The sequence below is a fragment of the Eptatretus burgeri genome, chromosome 10 (genome assembly GCF_056783735.1).
Source record: "Eptatretus burgeri isolate ZD-2024b chromosome 10, Ebu_testis_v1, whole genome shotgun sequence".
In the NCBI taxonomy this organism is placed as follows: domain Eukaryota; kingdom Metazoa; phylum Chordata; class Myxini; order Myxiniformes; family Myxinidae; genus Eptatretus; species Eptatretus burgeri.
The window spans coordinates 29,030,975-29,047,419 of NC_140970.1; the positions used below are offsets into that span (position 1 = coordinate 29,030,975).

Consider the following 16,445-nt stretch of genomic DNA (forward strand, 5'->3'; position numbering starts at 1 on the left):
TCCCCTCTCCCCCTTCCCCCCTCTTCCCCTCCCCTCTCTCCCCACTCTCCCCCTCTCCCTCCCCCTCTCCCTCCCCCCGCTCCCCCTCTCTCCCCCTCCCTCCCTTCTCTTTCTCTCTCTTTCTCTCTCTTTCTCTCTCTTTCTCTCTCTTCCTCTCTCTTTCTCTCTCTTTCTCTCTCTTCCTCTCTCTTTCTCTCTCTTCCTCTCTCTTTCTCTCTCTTTCTCTCTCTTTCTCTCTCTTTCTCTCTCTTTCTCTCTCTTTCTCTCTCTTCTCTCTCTTTCTCTCTCTTTCTCTCTCTTTCTCTCTCTTTCTCTCTCTTTCTCTCTCTTTCTCTCTCTTCTCTCTCTCTCTCTCTCTCTCTCTCTCTCTCTCTCTCTCTCTCTCTCTCTCTCTCTCTCTCTCTCTCTCTCTCTCTCTCTCTCTCTCTCTCTCTCTCTCTCTCTCTCTCTCTCTCTCTCTCTCTCTCCCTCCTCTCTCTCTCTCCCTCCCCTCCTCTCTCTTCCTCCCTCCCTCCTCTCTCTTCCTCCCTCCCTCCTCTCTTCCTCCCTCCCTCCTCTCTTTTCCTCCCTCACCTCCTCTCTCTTCCTCCCTCCCCTCCTCTCTCTTCCTCCCTCCCTCCCCTCCCCTCCTCCTCCCCTCCCCCTCCCCTCCCCTCCCCTCCCTCCCCCTCCCCTCCCTCCTCCTCCCCTCCCCCTCCTCTCCCCTCCCCCCTCCCCTCCTCCCCTCCCCCTCCCCCTCCCCTCCCCTCCCCCTCCCCTCCCCTCCCCTCCCCTCCCCCTCCCCCTCCCCTCCCTCCCCCTCCCCTCCCCCTCCCCCTCCCCTCCCCCTCCCCTCCCCTCCCCTCCCCTCCCCCTCCCCTCCCCTCCCCTCCCCTCCCCCTCCCCTCCCCTCCCCCTCCCCTCCCCTCCCCTCCCCTCCCCTCCCCTCCCCTCCCCTCCCCTCCCCTCCCCCTGCTCCCTCATCCCCTCCCCTCCCTCCCTGCTCCCTCATCCCTCCCCTCCCTCCCTGCTCCCTCATCCCCTCCCCTCCCTCCCTGCTCCCTCATCCCCTCCCCTCCCTCCCTGCTCCCTCATCCCCTCCCCTCCCTCCCTGCTCCCTCATCCCCTCCCTGCTCCCTCATCCCCTCCCCTCCCCCATATCCCTTCCCTCCTCCCCCATCCCCCTCTCCCCTTCCCCTCTTCCCCCCTTCCCCCCTTCCCCCTTCCCCCCTTCCCCCTCTTCCTCCCCTTCCCCCTCTTCCTCCCCTTCCCCCTTCCCCCTCTTCCTCCCCTTCCCCCTTCCCCCTCTTCCTCCCCTTCCCCTTCCCCCCTCTTCCTCCCCTTCCCCCCTCTTCCCCCCTCTTCTCCCCCCTCTTCTCCCCCCTCTTCTCCCCCCCTTCTCCCCCCTTCTTCCCCCCTTCTTCCCCCCTTCTTCCCCCCTTCTCCCCCCCTTCTCCCCCTTCTCCCCCTTCTCCCCCTTCTCCCCCCCCTTCCTCCCCTCACACTGCCTCCCTTCCGTGGGGCGAGAAGTGAAAGAACGTATGGGGGGAAAAAGGAGGGAAATTGTGTTTCCAAGTGGGTTATAATTCCCCCCCTATTCGTGTACGTTTCAAGTAGGCGATGCCGAGTTCTTCTTGTTCTTTTTTACCCTTGGATCGTTTCGTTTCGGTCCCGATATTTTAACCCGATATTAAGAGCCATTGTTTCATTCTGGGCGGTGTATAACCTTATGCGCTCATCATTTGCTCTTTGTGTTTGATTAAGACTTCAATGAAGCTGAAAATTCACACCGTCGATTGAAGGCGTAAATCGAATACAAACATCAAGTAATTGTGTAAAATATGTTTTAAAAAAAATACAAAACATGATTGGCACCGAAAATTCCTCCCGGACGTGATAAAGTGACGTCAATGATGACGTGGCGGACCGTGTTAGGAGCTCTCCAAGTGACAGCAGGAAGAACGGAGGTGGTGGTGGGGCGGCAGCGGCAGCGGCATGGCGTTCGAGACTTTTCAGCAAGAATACCTTCAGATGCCGGCGGTTACCCGCGCGTACACCACCGCATGTGTACTCACCACAGCCGCCGTGGTGAGCTTGCGTGCACGTCGGACAGCGGGCTTATGGATCTTGTGCGATTCGTTGTTTGTTTTCAACAGATTGTGGAGACGCGGCTTCGGCCCTATCGGCATTTCAAATATGTACATTTATGTACACTTCCTTTCCAGTGAACTTAAATCCAGGAAGAGGCCGTTTGGCCCATCAGACCGTGCGCTATTATTGCCAACGTATGGTTGTTTGTCCGTGCTTTATCCTTTTAAAATGCTGAGGCTCAAACGAAACAGCACGTGCCGTTTTAAAAAGTTTTTGGTGTGACCCGACCGGGGATCCAACCGACCGGGGCCCCACCCGACCGGGGCCCCACCCGACCGGGGCCCCACCCGACCGGGGCCCCACCCGACCGGGGCCCCACCCGACCGGGGCCCCACCCGACCGGGGATCCACCCGACCGGGACCCCACCCGACCGGGGCCCCACCCGACCGGGGCCCCACCCGACCGGGGCCCCACCCGACCGGGGCCCCACCCGACCGGGGATCCACCCGACCGGGACCCCACCCGACCGGGGCCCCACCCGACCGGGGCCCCACCCGACCGGGGCCCCACCCGACCAGGGATCCAACCGACTTGGGCTCGAACCGACTGGGGATCCACCCGACCGGGAATCGAACAGACCCGGGGCCCCACCCGACCAGGGATCCAACCGACCCGGGCACCAACCGACCGGGGCACCAACCTGTAGTGTCTGGAGGGCAGCGGGGCTCGGATAGTCGTGAGGATTGTCGAACTCTGTTTATTGCCCGTCCAGATGCACACTACTACTACAGACTACACAATGCCTCAGGCGGCGCAGGCACGTGACCCCCCCCCCCCAAAACCACTCCTCCACGCCTCCACAACGCTCCCCACATTGCCCTGCCCCCGCAGGCCAGTACACCACACTCCTCCCTCCTAAAACTATGGTTATAAAATGACCATCATAATAATAAGCATAATCGGCACAGAATACCATGACATAAAAGCAAAGAGGTACAAAAACTATAATAATCAAAAAGCATAGGCACCACCACACAGAAAACAACCAGAGCCAAAAATGGCATTAATCAGGCGGCCGTGCACCAAAACCCAGACGAGACGGCACAAAAGGAACCGTGCTTCATCTGCTACCCGCAACCTTAATGCCGTTGGTGTCATCCGTCCCATAACTCAGCTCTCTACCCCATCACACCATATAACGTGTCGATGTGAACGAGTTGAATTTCAAAGCAATGGACAGGTGCTCGAAAACTGAGTTGCATGACAAACCCACAAAAACTCTGACCGCGTTAAAGATAGCAAGAAGCAAGCTGGGAAGCGCAGCATCACTACGCAACAGAAGCGCCCCCAGGCGGCTCATGCTTACACGCCCTCCGGCGAGGTTGCGATGACCTCCCGAGCGAACCTCCCCCGGCACCATCAAATGCCCCCGGTCAACAAGGTGGCACATCTCCCCCAGACAGAACCGAATCGGATAAACATTCCGAGCCTGGAAGCCCCGTGGCGCCAGCGCAACCGGCCTTGGCGAGACCAGAGGTTTGTGCTGCAAGGCGCCAAGCCCGTCTGACCTTGGCCATCTCAGGGATGGGCGGTAACACGGAACAGCGCCGTCGGCTGGGCGCACCATCAATCCCATAACAAACCCACGCATCACAACCAGCCGAGATCTCAACGCGCGTCCGAACAGCCTTGGCGAGAACAGAGGTTTGCGCCCCAGGGCGCCAGGCATGTCTGACCTTGGCGAAACTAGGGGTGGGGGTAACGCTGAACAGCGAACCAGCCCCGGCTCTGAGCCGATCTCTGAGTCCCACACCAAAACCGCGCAACCAACCCAAACGAGAAAACCATGTACATCCACACGGACGGTCAGTGCAGCCTGGAGACATATCAGTGTCATACCACAACAAAAACATTGTCTGCTCCCATGCAACCTTCCCCTCACGTACAGCGTGTCCTCCCAGCATAATCCCCACACATGACAGGGTCGTGAACCGTGGGCTGCCCTCGCAGCTGGAGATCGGCAAGACCTCTTTATTCGCCACGATCGCCCCCAAGCCCTTCACATCACATCGATCATATCGGACACCCCATCGATTGATCCCAGCCAAACATATTATGCTCACATGCGAACTGTCGGCATTTATTGTAACAACGCTAAATTGCATCACTCGAGCAACGAAAATCAAATACGCAACAATCAGCAACCCATGAATCGCATCGCGTGTCCGTCTCTTGGTTGTCGTCGCGACGTTGCGATGACCTGCTTGTCGTCGATGGTCGCGGTCCGCGAACTTCTTGAACGCGACTGGCTCGCTCCAATTCCCCGCTGAAATCGCCTGAACGACACGGGTGCACACCGTACCACGAGCGTAGCGGGAGCGCGAGAGCCCGTCACCGCTGGCACGGCTCCCGTTGCTCCAGACCCGCATATCGTCGTCGCCGGAGGCAATGAACGGCAGCCCACGTTGCATCGTCTCTGCTCCTGCCGCCAGAACCTCGACCTCGGGTCTCGAAGGAGGCACAGGTGCACCTGGAGGTACGAACTCCGAAACAGGAACCACGAGCCCCTCCCCTCGCACCAGGAACCGCGGGAGCGCAACCTGCTGACCCTGATGGGCGACCAAGACGTGTGCCCTGCCAACCGCCGGTAGCGCTTCATCGGTATACGTGTGCAATGCGAGGGTAGCATGAGCGGACTCAACTCGACACACGATCCGTGCCCCGATCATCTCGACCTCCACTGGCATTCGTCTTGTCACCTTCGGACCAATTGAAAACAGGTTCAACATCGGCAGCATCAGTGCCCCGATCATCTCGACCTCCACTGTCATTGGTCTTGTCACCTTCGGACCAATTGAAAACAGGTTCAACATCGGCAGCATCTCCGGGTCGCCGGGATCGCTAGGCCCAGGCTGCAAGACTCGACCCGGGGCGTAAAAGTGTACGCCATGCACAAAACACCGTACCGGCAGAAGGTCTCGACCCGGGACGTAGGGGTCGCTTCGCACACCGCCATCCATGACCGTTATGATGGGCACTGACTCTCGGCACACACACCGTAGACGTCCCTGAGTGCTCAGACCGCCGTCCGACTGATTGCATTGCAACGCTCAGTCACGACCCGCGCCGAAGACCGTGCATGCGGCTGTGCGCACCTGGAACATCGCGTTGACCTCCGGATCATCTGCTGCGCACCAACCATCGAGACCCCGGACATTCCTCAGAGCTTGTGCGACAGCCGACGCCGCGTCTGAGCTGAACTTCATGTCCTCGTCCTTTAGCCGGGGCATCGCAGAAACCATTCCCGAGGCTTGCAAAGCAGAAATAAAACGAACTCCGAGCTCGGCCGTCGTCCACTCAACATGACTCGCAGGCGCCGGCGGGACGTCAGGCTGCAGGACTCGACCCGCACCGAAGCCGTGCGTGCGAAACTCACGATGCGCTTCCCTGGGACCCTCGCCGGTGTTGAACTCGAACCGTGTGAGTTGCGCTGAGTTACTCGCTGCAGCGATCCAATCGCCCCGGCCAAAGACTCCAAGTCAATACCGACGCAACCCAGGCACTTTGCACACGCCGATCCGAAACTGACTCGTCGCCACTGTAGTGTCCGGAGGGCAGCGGGACTCGGATAGTCGTGAGGATTGTCGAACACTGTTTATTGCCCGTCCGGATGCACACTACTACAGACTACACAACGCCTCAGGCGGCGCGAACACCTATATCCCTTGCAGGCACGTGACCCCCCCAAAACCACTCCTCCACAACGCTCCCCGCATTGCCCTGCCCCCGCAGGCCAGTACACCACACATCCGACCGGGGCCCCACCCGACCGGGGATCCAACCGACCGCGAGCATCATGATCTTCAAAAAAAAAAAAAAAAAATTTCGACCCTAAATTTACATCACCACCACAACCACAACCACCACCACCATCTCTATTATCATCCAGAAGTACAAGGTCGTTCTGGACTCCTATTAAATCCACCGATCATTCTATCGTCTTTCACGACACCGAGAATCTGAGTTGTCGTGGTGTGGTGATGCGACGTACAGGGCCTTGCCCTTGTCTTCGTGATGTTGTCTATGAGGCCGTTAACCAAAAGATGCTTTTAAAACAAATTTTTTTTGGCACTAAGTCGGGGATTAAATTATGATTCGCGTTTCTTAATGAAAACGAGAAGGGCACTCGGTGGAGAACAAAGCTCTGCCATGCTGATTAGTTTACATTTTGTATCCCACTCATAGGCCATACCAGGTCCGGATTCGGACCTAAACTAAAATCTAATCGGCTTGTTCTTGTTACCTAACAAAATCATCCACCAAGTTTCGTCCAAATCCATTCACAACTTTTTTTGGTGCTATGTATTGTTTTAGCCCTATCACTCAATGGTGAAGAATCGCTTAAAAAAACGATCGACTCCGGATTCGGACCTAAACTAAAATCGAGCCATTTCATCCATGTCGCATACCGAAGCGCTCCACCAAATCTCGTCCGAATCCGTCCACAACTTTTTTGAGATGTGCCGTTCACAAACAAATGCACAAACAAACGGGTGAAAACATAACCTTCAGCTGGTAGTGGAGGTAATGATGTGCTGAATGAATCTCAACTTCGACAAACAATATTACATACCAAACATATAATTATGCCTGGTGTTGGCTTAATGCTTCGGGAGGTGGGCTTGGGATCCTTGGACCTTGAGTTCAAATCCCGCTCGGCTGTTGAATTGATACCGGGTGGGGTTGTGACTCTGCCTGTCATCCTTCCGAGGTCGGCAAAGATGAGTGCCAGCTTACTGGTATCCTGTGTCGGAGTGGCGACCCGTCCAGGATTGTGTCCAATAGCCAAGGAGAATGCTTGGGCAGCACCAACGCTCTGCACGGAGCATGGTCCTGATGGATGGATGGATGGATGGATTATATATTTGGCCTTTAATGGACATGCTCTGAAGGGTCGTTGGAGCACACACATTAGTGGTGGATTGTTCCTGGTTGTTTCTGTAATTATAAATATTGAAATAGATGCAAATTTCGTAATGAGAGTGAGTCGCAGATTAAACTTGATTTGTATAAACTAGAAATTTTCACAAGAATAAAAATGATTATCCAGTGAGAAATAATTGACATTGAAAAAAAAAAAAAAATACAAAATGCACACACCCAGTTTTCTGAAAGTTTATTGCTCAGTTGGTGAATAAACTTCACTCGTTCCGAAACTAAATTTTATTGAAACAGTTGCTCAATTTATTGAACTTAAATCAATCCATTCCTGAAGAGGGAGAACTGAAAAATATCAAAAGCAAATAGGCCAAAGTACAGTATTAAGACTGATTGTCAAGTTTAGATCGATGTCGGGCAATTAGCTTGGCAAAAGCGCCGACTTGTCCATGTTATTGCAATCTCAGGTCACAAAGGTCGGTGCATGGGATGCCGTTGCACTTCCACGAACATTGTGGTTTTTTTTTGCACCTGGTTGTCTCACATTTACAATGCACAACATGAATCATTGTTTGGGGGATGGGATCTTTTGTCATCCAAACCAGGTTGAGTGTAGTTCCTTCCACCTTCCATCCATGGCCATGAAGACTGGGTGCGGCGATTTTTCTGTAGAAAGGCCCGACGGTGCACTACCGCTTGATAATTAGACCTCAGACTGTGCTGCCGCAGAGTATCACTGGTCGGGGGCGGTTTGAACTCGTCGTTCAACCCGAGGCAGAACGAGCCATCCAGAGCTTGGTCGACAGACAGACACTTCCCAACATTCAGTTTGCAGATGAAGCGTTCAAGCGACTCCCTCAAATGAGTTGGGGGGGGAGCGAAACTTTGGCCAAGCCCTGTGACCTTTTCTAGATATGCCGGAGAGGTCTACATCAGTTGAAATGGTCGTTTTTTTGTTTTTTTTACCATTGCCCCCGAAAGCAGCCAATGAGGACTTGGCATACCATACATCTCATCTGAGCGATGTGCATTTTATTCATATCGATGGATCGATTGTTTTTCTTTTTGCCGGTGTGAACATGTACGCCGATATCCAATTGGTCCACGTTTCCGAGTGGCAAAATTCCCACATCTGTGTCCATACCTGTGACTTGAACGATTGGTTTGGGTGAATCCTGTGCTATATGTATGACGAACAGAAGTAGTCTGGTGTGTGTGCCTCCTTCGTGGTCACCACACGACTCTTTTACTCGACAGATGCAATGTTTCGTCAGTTTGTGACATTTCTCACCAGGGCTTGTGAATCGGCGTCATTTGCCCAGTATGCTGGCATCGGTGCTCCAGTGTCTGAAAACGAATTTAATAAACTTTTCCTTGTTTTGGCTGTCGTCGAGGAAATTTTGCTACTGTTGAGGAATTTTCTGCGTGTCACTGAACATTTTCATTGTCTGGCTGAAGGTACCTTTTCGTTTTTGACGCTCGAAAAACTTGATGGACAGCTCTGGGTATCTATCAGAAATGAAGTCTATACGTTGATAAACCTGGTCGATCGGCTATAGACGATGCTTTCTTTAGAATGTCTGCTGTGAGACCACTGTCACTGTCAGAACGTCGCAGGTCGAGTGTTTGATTGGGAATGGATGATGGCCATTCCATCCAGAATGATGGCACCAGACTGCACCACTTCTTGAAATGCAGTTGAATTTGTGTCCAATGTTTGGGTAAATCTGTCTGCATAATTGCCAATGTCTTTGCCGCAGGAAGTTTTTTTTTTTTTTTTTTTTTTTTTCATTGCCACACTGAGTATCAGGACATCAATGACCAGGCAGCTTGTCCCAGGAACTGAGGGTATTGGTCGGTACTGAGCACAAAATATCATTCCGTTTTAATGGTTGAATATACTAAAATACGACTCCCAGACAGGGAGATTTATATTTTATTTTGTGGTTTAATTCATATTTTGGTGCATTATTCTCGCGTTGGGGGACGCACTCCCTGAAGTGATGCAAACACAGTGCCGTAAACTATAAGCAAACTCCGATTCGTACAAAGCATTATCTCATTGAGTACACAGTTAAAATAATGGTCTTGCATCATTCGTGATATTTCCCCTCCCCCCTCCATTGAGCTCACAGCTGGATCAGAGGGAGCTGGACCCCTCAAATAGAAATGGGGCGTATGGTGTTTTCTTCTTCAGCCTACACATTTAAGGTTGCTGAGATTACTGTAATTGAAATTTCTCATTTGGCACCAATTGATCGGTGGATCCTCAAAGGTCGGGATCACTTCCATTCGATTTAAGCAGCAAGACGTCCAAAGTTGTTGGGACGTTATCAATTTTGAGATGTTAAACATCCTTTACAAAGCTCGTACTGTGTTCCTTGGCTGGCCAATTCTGGAAGGACCGCACAAATGTAAGTTGGGCACCTCGGGAGACGACGTACCATGAGGGTGGTACGCTTTGGTCTGGGTATTTTGAGTTGGAATCGCATCTTTGACAATATGAATGTTTAAAAGAGAAGAGGGAGTGAAAAACCTCGATGTAGTGCATTTAGTTTAAATTTTTTTTTTTAAATTTGAACGAGAACGGTTGCGAATTGTTTTTCCTTTTTCACCGCAATCGAGATATTCCAACTCTCGTGCCAACACGTATCGAATCCTTTGTCATCAAAACCGTGTGTGTGTGTGTTTTTTTTTTTTTTCAGCAACTGGAGGTGATAACGCCTTTCCAACTTTACTTCAACCCAGACCTCATCTTCAAAAACTACCAGGTTATTTTGAATTTGGTTCTTTGACTTGTTTATATAATTTTATTTCTTCCTGTGCATGTGTGACCTTTGAGTCTTCTCCCCAGTGCTGCTACTAATAATGGGGTGATTGAATTATTTTCTGCAGGTTTGGAGATTGGTCACAAACTTCTTGTTCTTTGGCCCTGTGGGTTTCAACTTCCTTTTCAACATGATATTCTTGTATCCTTTGCTCAAAGGCAAGTTTAACATTTAAAAACCAAATGATTCTACTAACCGTCTCTGAGCTGAGAGTTGTTTTTGTAGGTTGTCACCTCCTGCTCTAATCCAAGGATTCATTGCACTTGAAAACGAACCCGTGCTCTGACTGACGTGTGCACGAGCTCGCCACGTGACGGCCATTTCACAAGCTTTGGCTTGCAACCTTGATTGAGATGAACAGATACCGCTATTGTCGGATGCTGGAGGAAGGGTCGTTTCGTGGACGTACGGCGGATTTTGTCTTCATGTTCCTGTTTGGAGGTTTACTCATGACTGTATCTTTTTATCGATTTTATAACGGCATTCCTGAAAGTAGGTGATTGAAGGTTTGAGATTAAATACAAAAAAAATTGGAGGCACTTGAATGCCCCACTCTCCCAACATCTTTGTCTGTTGGGTGTGTTTTCAATTCGGTGGATGATTTGAAATGATAAATTCTTGCTATTCCGAATGCACATTTTGTTTGAGTTTTTTTTTTTTTTTTGTTTTTTTTTAACCTCTGCCACCGAAGGTGTCTTTCTGTCTTTGTTTGTGAACAAAATATCTCAAAAAGTTGTGGACGGATCTGGACGAAATTTGCTGAAGAGCTTGGGTATGTGACACGGCCAAATGATTAGATTTTGGTGAAGATCCGGATCCGGTTCTGGATCTGAGAATTTTTGTTTTTATCAGCGATTCTTCGCCATTGAGAGATAGGGCCAAAAACGACATATAGCCCGATATCTCAAAAAGTTGTGGGCAGGTTGGGTGTGTAACGAGGAAGAATAGATTCGATTTTTGGTGAAGATCTGAATCTGGATCCTAAAAATTTTTTTTGTGATTCTTCACTGTTGAGTGATGGGGGGGGGGGGAAACGACATGTAGCAAGATATCTCAAAAAGTTGTGGGCGGATTTGGACGAAATTGTTGAGCGAGTTGGTTCAGCGATGAGAACAAGCTGATTAAATTCTCGTTGAGGTTAAAAAAATCCAGATCCAGCCTATCGGCAGGATACGGAACGTAAACTAGTCGGCCTGGTGGACGTATGCACTTCACCGAAGTGGCATTCTCGTTTTAGCATGAAATGAAGTGTGCACTCGACACACGAGTGATGGTTCAAGCAAGATGGTAAATTTGGGAATTTCATTTATAAATTGGATTGTTTCTCCTCTCATTACTACCTTCCCTACTACAAACACTGGAACAAATCCATTTATTTCCACATGTTGGAGTCAAATTGGAACTTTGAGATTTCAAATTGGGGAGAGGAGGGAGAATTTTCTGTTCAGTGGTAGCTCGTGATGTAGACACTGGATCGGCATGAGATGTTGTCAGTTAGAATTCAGTTGAAAGCGGCAGTATTGAGCATTTGTTTTTTCAGCTTCTAAAACGGAAGGTAGTCTCACGGGAATTACCTTGTCACCATCAGATGCGGTTTAAAAATCCCAGCTGTGTCCCGAATGACCTTCACGAGTTGGGCTCAGCATACTGGCATCGCGTGCAAAGCTCAGACCAAGCAAGGCAGAGAGTGGGCAATCACCTTGCCTTACCTGTTCCACTTTATTTGTTGTGTCAGTGTGCACGAGGTGGATGATTTGCGATGCTTTTTTTTGGTGACTTGGGGTAGGCACTCAAAATATAGCTCTGAAAAGGCACCCAAATGCTCATAACAGAATAAAAGTAACCTTTGACTCTGCTATTTTATTGGTTAAACATTTATTTCTGAACATTCCTTTCAACAGATTTACATTTCCCTTTCATTTGCAAGGTGACCTTGACTTTCTTACACTCAGCTGTTTGGGATGTTTGTAACGCTGGTGTTCCTGGGCCAGGCTTTCACCATAATGCTCGTGTACATTTGGAGCCGGAGAAACCCGGCAGTGAGGATGAATTTCTTCGGCTTACTAAACTTCCAGGCACCATTTTTGCCCTGGGTGCTCATGGCTTTCTCTCTGCTTCTCGGGAATTCCGTCATCGTCGATTTACTCGGTAAAAATGCCTCTACTGTCAGCGGTTGGTTGGAATTGAGCAACATAACGAACCTGCGAGTTGTTCTTTTGTCCTGGGAAGCTACTTGGCCATCTTGGTCTCAAGTTTCCATTTTGACTGGTCCAGTCCATACTTTGTGTCACTGCTCAGATAGAGTTGCTTTTTCATTATTAAGTCGACGATTATAAATCTTTGCTCACTGACTTCTGAAAAAACAGCGTGATGTCGGATATTTGAATATCGGTAACAAGCAAGAATGTAGGATACTATCATTTTAACCAACAAGTAATATCCACCCTGTTCGTTTTGCTGCATCGTGTCCACATGACATAAACCATTCATTCCATGCCGTAAGGCCCATAGGGATTCCGAGCCAGTTTCATTTGGCTAAGGAGTAAATCCTTGGATGGGTCGCCACTCTGACGCAGGATACTCGAATGGCTTATTACCCCAGTAAGCTGGTACTCATTTTGCCAACCTCGGAAGGATGTCTGGCTGAGTCAACCCACCTGGTGTTATTTCAACTCGACGGCACGACGGGCTCAGACTCAAGATGCCCGCACGACATGGCCTTATTTTAAAGAACGAGGCCATGTCGTGCGGACACGATGCAGCAAAATGTTTTGAAGTTTGAATTCAATACATTAAAACAAGTACAAATTCCTTCAGATAAAAAAGTAATGCACACTGTGTACTGCAGTGTCTTCCATCCACTTTACTTTCCATTCCATGTTTCAAATCCATTCCCTGCCAATTGTCTTCCTCTTCCCTATAATTATTTTTAAAAAGCCATTAACTGGAGAGCTCATGGCAGGTGTTTGGGGAACTTCTCACTCATTTGCTTTACCCTCTCACCCTGTCATTTGCTTAAGGTCATCTGCCATCTGCTTGGAAATCAGCAAACATTACCGCTGTCCAGAAATAAGGTGCAAAAACGGATCCCGGCAACTTCAGACCAATCGGCCTTCTCCCAATCAACAAGGTTATGGAATCAATCATCGCTTCTGACATCAAATCGTTCCTCCTCCTCCAATGGCTTGATTTCTGACCATCAATTTGGATTCAGACCTGGTCACTTTACCATGGATATGCTGCTTCTGCTCTCCCAACAATAGATGGAGGTACTCAATGCCGGACATGACATCAGAGCCATATCACGAGCTTTTGATATGGTCTGGCACCCTGCCCTACTCACCAAACTCTCTTCTTATGGTATCCAAGGCAATCTCCACTCATGACTCGCAGACTTCCTCTCCTGTCGCTGTTATCACATGGCTCTTAATGGCTCTCTCTCATCTCTTCTTCTCCAGGCTGGAATTCCTCAAGGAAGTTTTCTGGTTTTCATCAATGATCTTTCAGACTCTGCCTGGTGTTGGCTTAATGGTTAGGGTAGCAGGCTTTGGATCCTAGGGTCCTGAGTTCAAATCCCGCTCAGCTGTTGAATTAATACCAGGTGGGGTTAACTCAGCCTGTCATCCTTCCGAGGTCGGCAAAATGAGTGCCAGCATGTTGGTATACTGTGTCGGAGTGGCGACCCGTCCAGGATTGTGCCCAATAGCAAAGGAGACTGCTAAGGCAGCACCAACGCTCTGCAGAGGGTGGGGTCCCAATCTCCTCCTCCTCTCAGACTCTGGAAAATCCTCTTTATCTCTTTGATGACTCCACCCTTTGCGGTACCATTTCTCATCCCTCTGATAGGCAAGCAGCAGCTTCTTCGCTCTCTGCAGATCTGGATAAAATCACAAGCTGGTCAAACACGTGGAGCACGTCTTTGAATCCTGACAAATCTCACTCTCACTACGTCTCTCCGAAAGGAATGCCTGGAAACCACCCCCAATCTACTTTCTCAACAATCCCCTTGAAGTCCTTTCATTCAAGCTTTTGGGCCTCACTATCTGCCATGATCTTTTCTGGGAAGTCCACATCTCCAAGCTGGCCTCCAAAGCCAGTCACTGACTGGGCATCCTATGTCATGCGAAGTCCTTCCTTGGCACACCTGAGCTTCGAACGACTTCCAAAGCTATCATCCACAGCCCGATGGAGTACTGCTCTCCACTCTGGGCTGGTGCTCCTGCCTCGCACCTAGCTCGACTTCACACTGTGGAAACCAAGGCCTTTAGAATCATTGGTATCTCCCGCAATGAAGCTGAGTCTTTGGGTCTCTCACCCTCTGTCCGCAGGCAGGTCGGTGTTCTTTCTGTCTTCTTCCGTGTCCTTTCTAGTCTTGCCCCCCTCCTCCCCCCTGCTCCGTCTGTGTTCTGCCCCCCCCCCAGTCACTTTACTTAATCATGTTCTGTCCCCCCTTCCTATAATTCCGTAGGGCGTCCAAGGTCCGCCAAAAACCCCCGTCTGGTGAAACTGCCAAAATCAAGAATCACTGCTCATATCACCTTGATTCTTTCATTTCTCTCTTTTCCTGCCTCTGGTACAAACTCCCACACTCTCTTCAATCCCACTCCTCCCTCCAGGTCTTCTAAACAGCTGTTCACCACCATCTCTTTTCTTCCCCCATCCAAAACCACGATCTTTTCGAACCACCTTAATCCACCCCAAACCCAGCTTCTTCAAATTCCCAGTTTTCCTTCTTGAAAAGCCCTGTAATATCCATCTTGTTTACCCAGTGTACCCTGCCCCACCCTCTCCCTGCCACAGATCTTCTAATGTCTCTGTTCCCTACTGTTTTGTGCTTCCCTCTCTTGCCCCTCTTGTCTCCTGCCTTGTTATATGTTCTGTGTGTTAGGAATAATCATTTGAAGAATTTTATTTGCTTATCACCCCCTTTGCTGGCACAGGTTTTTGTTTTCAGCACCTCTATATGCGTGGTGTCCTTGTATTTTACGTCAAGAACATCTTGTCCTGATGATGAACCTGTGAATGCAGAGACTCTGGTGACATGGATTGGTGTTAATATGGACTTGTGGCGATCCATGTAATCATTGCAATATTGCATGCTGCTCCTTTTTTGTTGTGGTCCATGGTAATGCCCTGTGGAATCTTTCCAAGCTGCCCTTATCTTATCGTTTCTTTGAACTTTTCCCACATTTTCTTTGTTGCTTTGATCTCGTTTGTTGGTTCAGGAATTGCTGTGGGCCACGTATACTACTTTCTGGAGGATGTGTTTCCACGACAACTTGGAGGTGTACGATTACTACAAACGCCTTCCATACTGCAAGTTCATATCCTCTTGTCTCGCTTCACTTAATCACGTGCTCCCATGCTGTTCAGCTTTGCTTGCGTCTTCATTTGATTGACCTTTCCATTCTTACTTTTCACTTCTCTTTTTCAGTGTGTGGGTATTTGATAGAGATGATGACCCGGCTTACACTCCCCTTCATGAAGATGCACCAGGGGGTTATGCTTGGGGAGCTGAGCCTCAAGAACCTCGAGATGAAGGTGAAAGGGAGGGGCAGCCGGACGACGCGGATGGGTGAAGTTAAGAGGCCCGACCTTGCCTCCTGCTTTCCTTGCCTCAAGTGCACAGACTAATCTATGAACTATGTGTTCCACTATGAACATGGAAAACAGGCTGCCTTCATGGTTTGTTATCCAAACTTACTTTTGGGTTTGACAGGCCAGAAGAACAGTTACTACCTTCTACCATTGCTTCCATTTTGATGGCCAGCTCGGTATTAGCTGGACCGTGGCATAAATTGTGGAGTTGTTGAAATCTTAACTGCCTGATGCCAGTACAATGCACTGACTGGGTCAAAAACGAGACCTTTTCCAACGGTTATACCAGAAACTGGGGATAATTGTTAATATTTAAAATTATAGCTGTTCTGGAATGTACCCATTTGTCTTGATCAATTCAACTAATGGAGGGTGTAAGCTCTCTGCTGGGCTGATCTTGATCGAAAATGATTGTTGGTCTCAAACCCTCACTATTACCAGCTTAACGACTCCGTTGGTCCACGTTATGTATCCCTGCGTTTAAGTACACGGCTTTCTATCCAACTCGATCGAAACGGGGCTTCCTTTCGGGATCAGCCTCATTAAATAATTTCAATACACTGTACACTCTCCTTTTATAAACGATCAGCATCTGTCATACCTGCAGCCCCTTTTCTACTGCTTTGACAGTTATGTACAATTCTACTTTAAGGCAAGTTCATTTTGAAGTTTCCTTCATTGTCTTCAATTCTAACCAATGGCAGGCTTGTCTGCTTATCCCACCCCCTGACATTTGTAAATGAATTTAAATTAAAAATGATTAAGTGATTTGTGCTGATTGTTTGGGAAACAACGCAAGCTTTATCGATATTGTGGATGGAATGAGTAAAGCATTGCCATGTTATAACCAGGATGAATGGTTTTACCTATACCATGGAGTTGATCAAGAAGAACGAGTCGAAGGTAAAGTATGTCAACCAGCAATTTGAGACTAAATACCTCCCATCCTGCAATTGATGTTCTCTTGGTTTTGACCAACTTCCTGATAATGAAAACTTTCACCATTTGCT

At 49.5% G+C, this 16,445-nt stretch overlaps 1 protein-coding gene across 2 annotated transcripts; it reads left to right on the plus strand.

Moving 5' to 3' along the window:
- The first annotated feature begins 1,859 nt into the window (after positions 1-1,859).
- On the plus strand, positions 1,860-16,203 carry DERL2 (derlin 2). 2 transcript variants are annotated; one of them, XM_085897656.1, is made up of 7 exons: positions 1,870-2,067; positions 9,715-9,780; positions 9,905-9,978; positions 10,199-10,292; positions 11,790-11,985; positions 15,063-15,153; positions 15,272-16,203. In XM_085897656.1, the coding sequence occupies exons 1-7, from the start codon at positions 1,975-1,977 to the stop codon at positions 15,414-15,416; spliced, it is 759 nt and encodes a 252-aa protein (XP_085753782.1). In that variant the 5' UTR covers positions 1,870-1,974; the 3' UTR covers positions 15,417-16,203. The 2 variants fall into 2 exon arrangements, with proteins under 2 accessions (XP_085753783.1, XP_085753782.1); XM_085897657.1 differs by lacking the exon at positions 10,199-10,292 and having other exon boundaries at positions 1,860-2,067.
- The last annotated feature ends 242 nt before the right edge of the window (positions 16,204-16,445 follow it).

What these genes read in the sequence shown, in the direction of transcription:
- DERL2 (XM_085897656.1), top strand. Translation starts at nt 1,975, where the DNA reads ATGGCGTTCGAGACTTTTCAGCAAGAATACCTTCAGATGCCGGCGGTT. An exon ending in TACTCACCACAGCCGCCGTG is followed by an intron (nt 2,068 to 9,714) that starts GTGAGCTTGCGT and finishes TTTTTTTTTCAG; the next exon opens with CAACTGGAGGTGATAACGCC. An exon ending in TCATCTTCAAAAACTACCAG is followed by an intron (nt 9,781 to 9,904) that starts GTTATTTTGAAT and finishes TATTTTCTGCAG; the next exon opens with GTTTGGAGATTGGTCACAAA.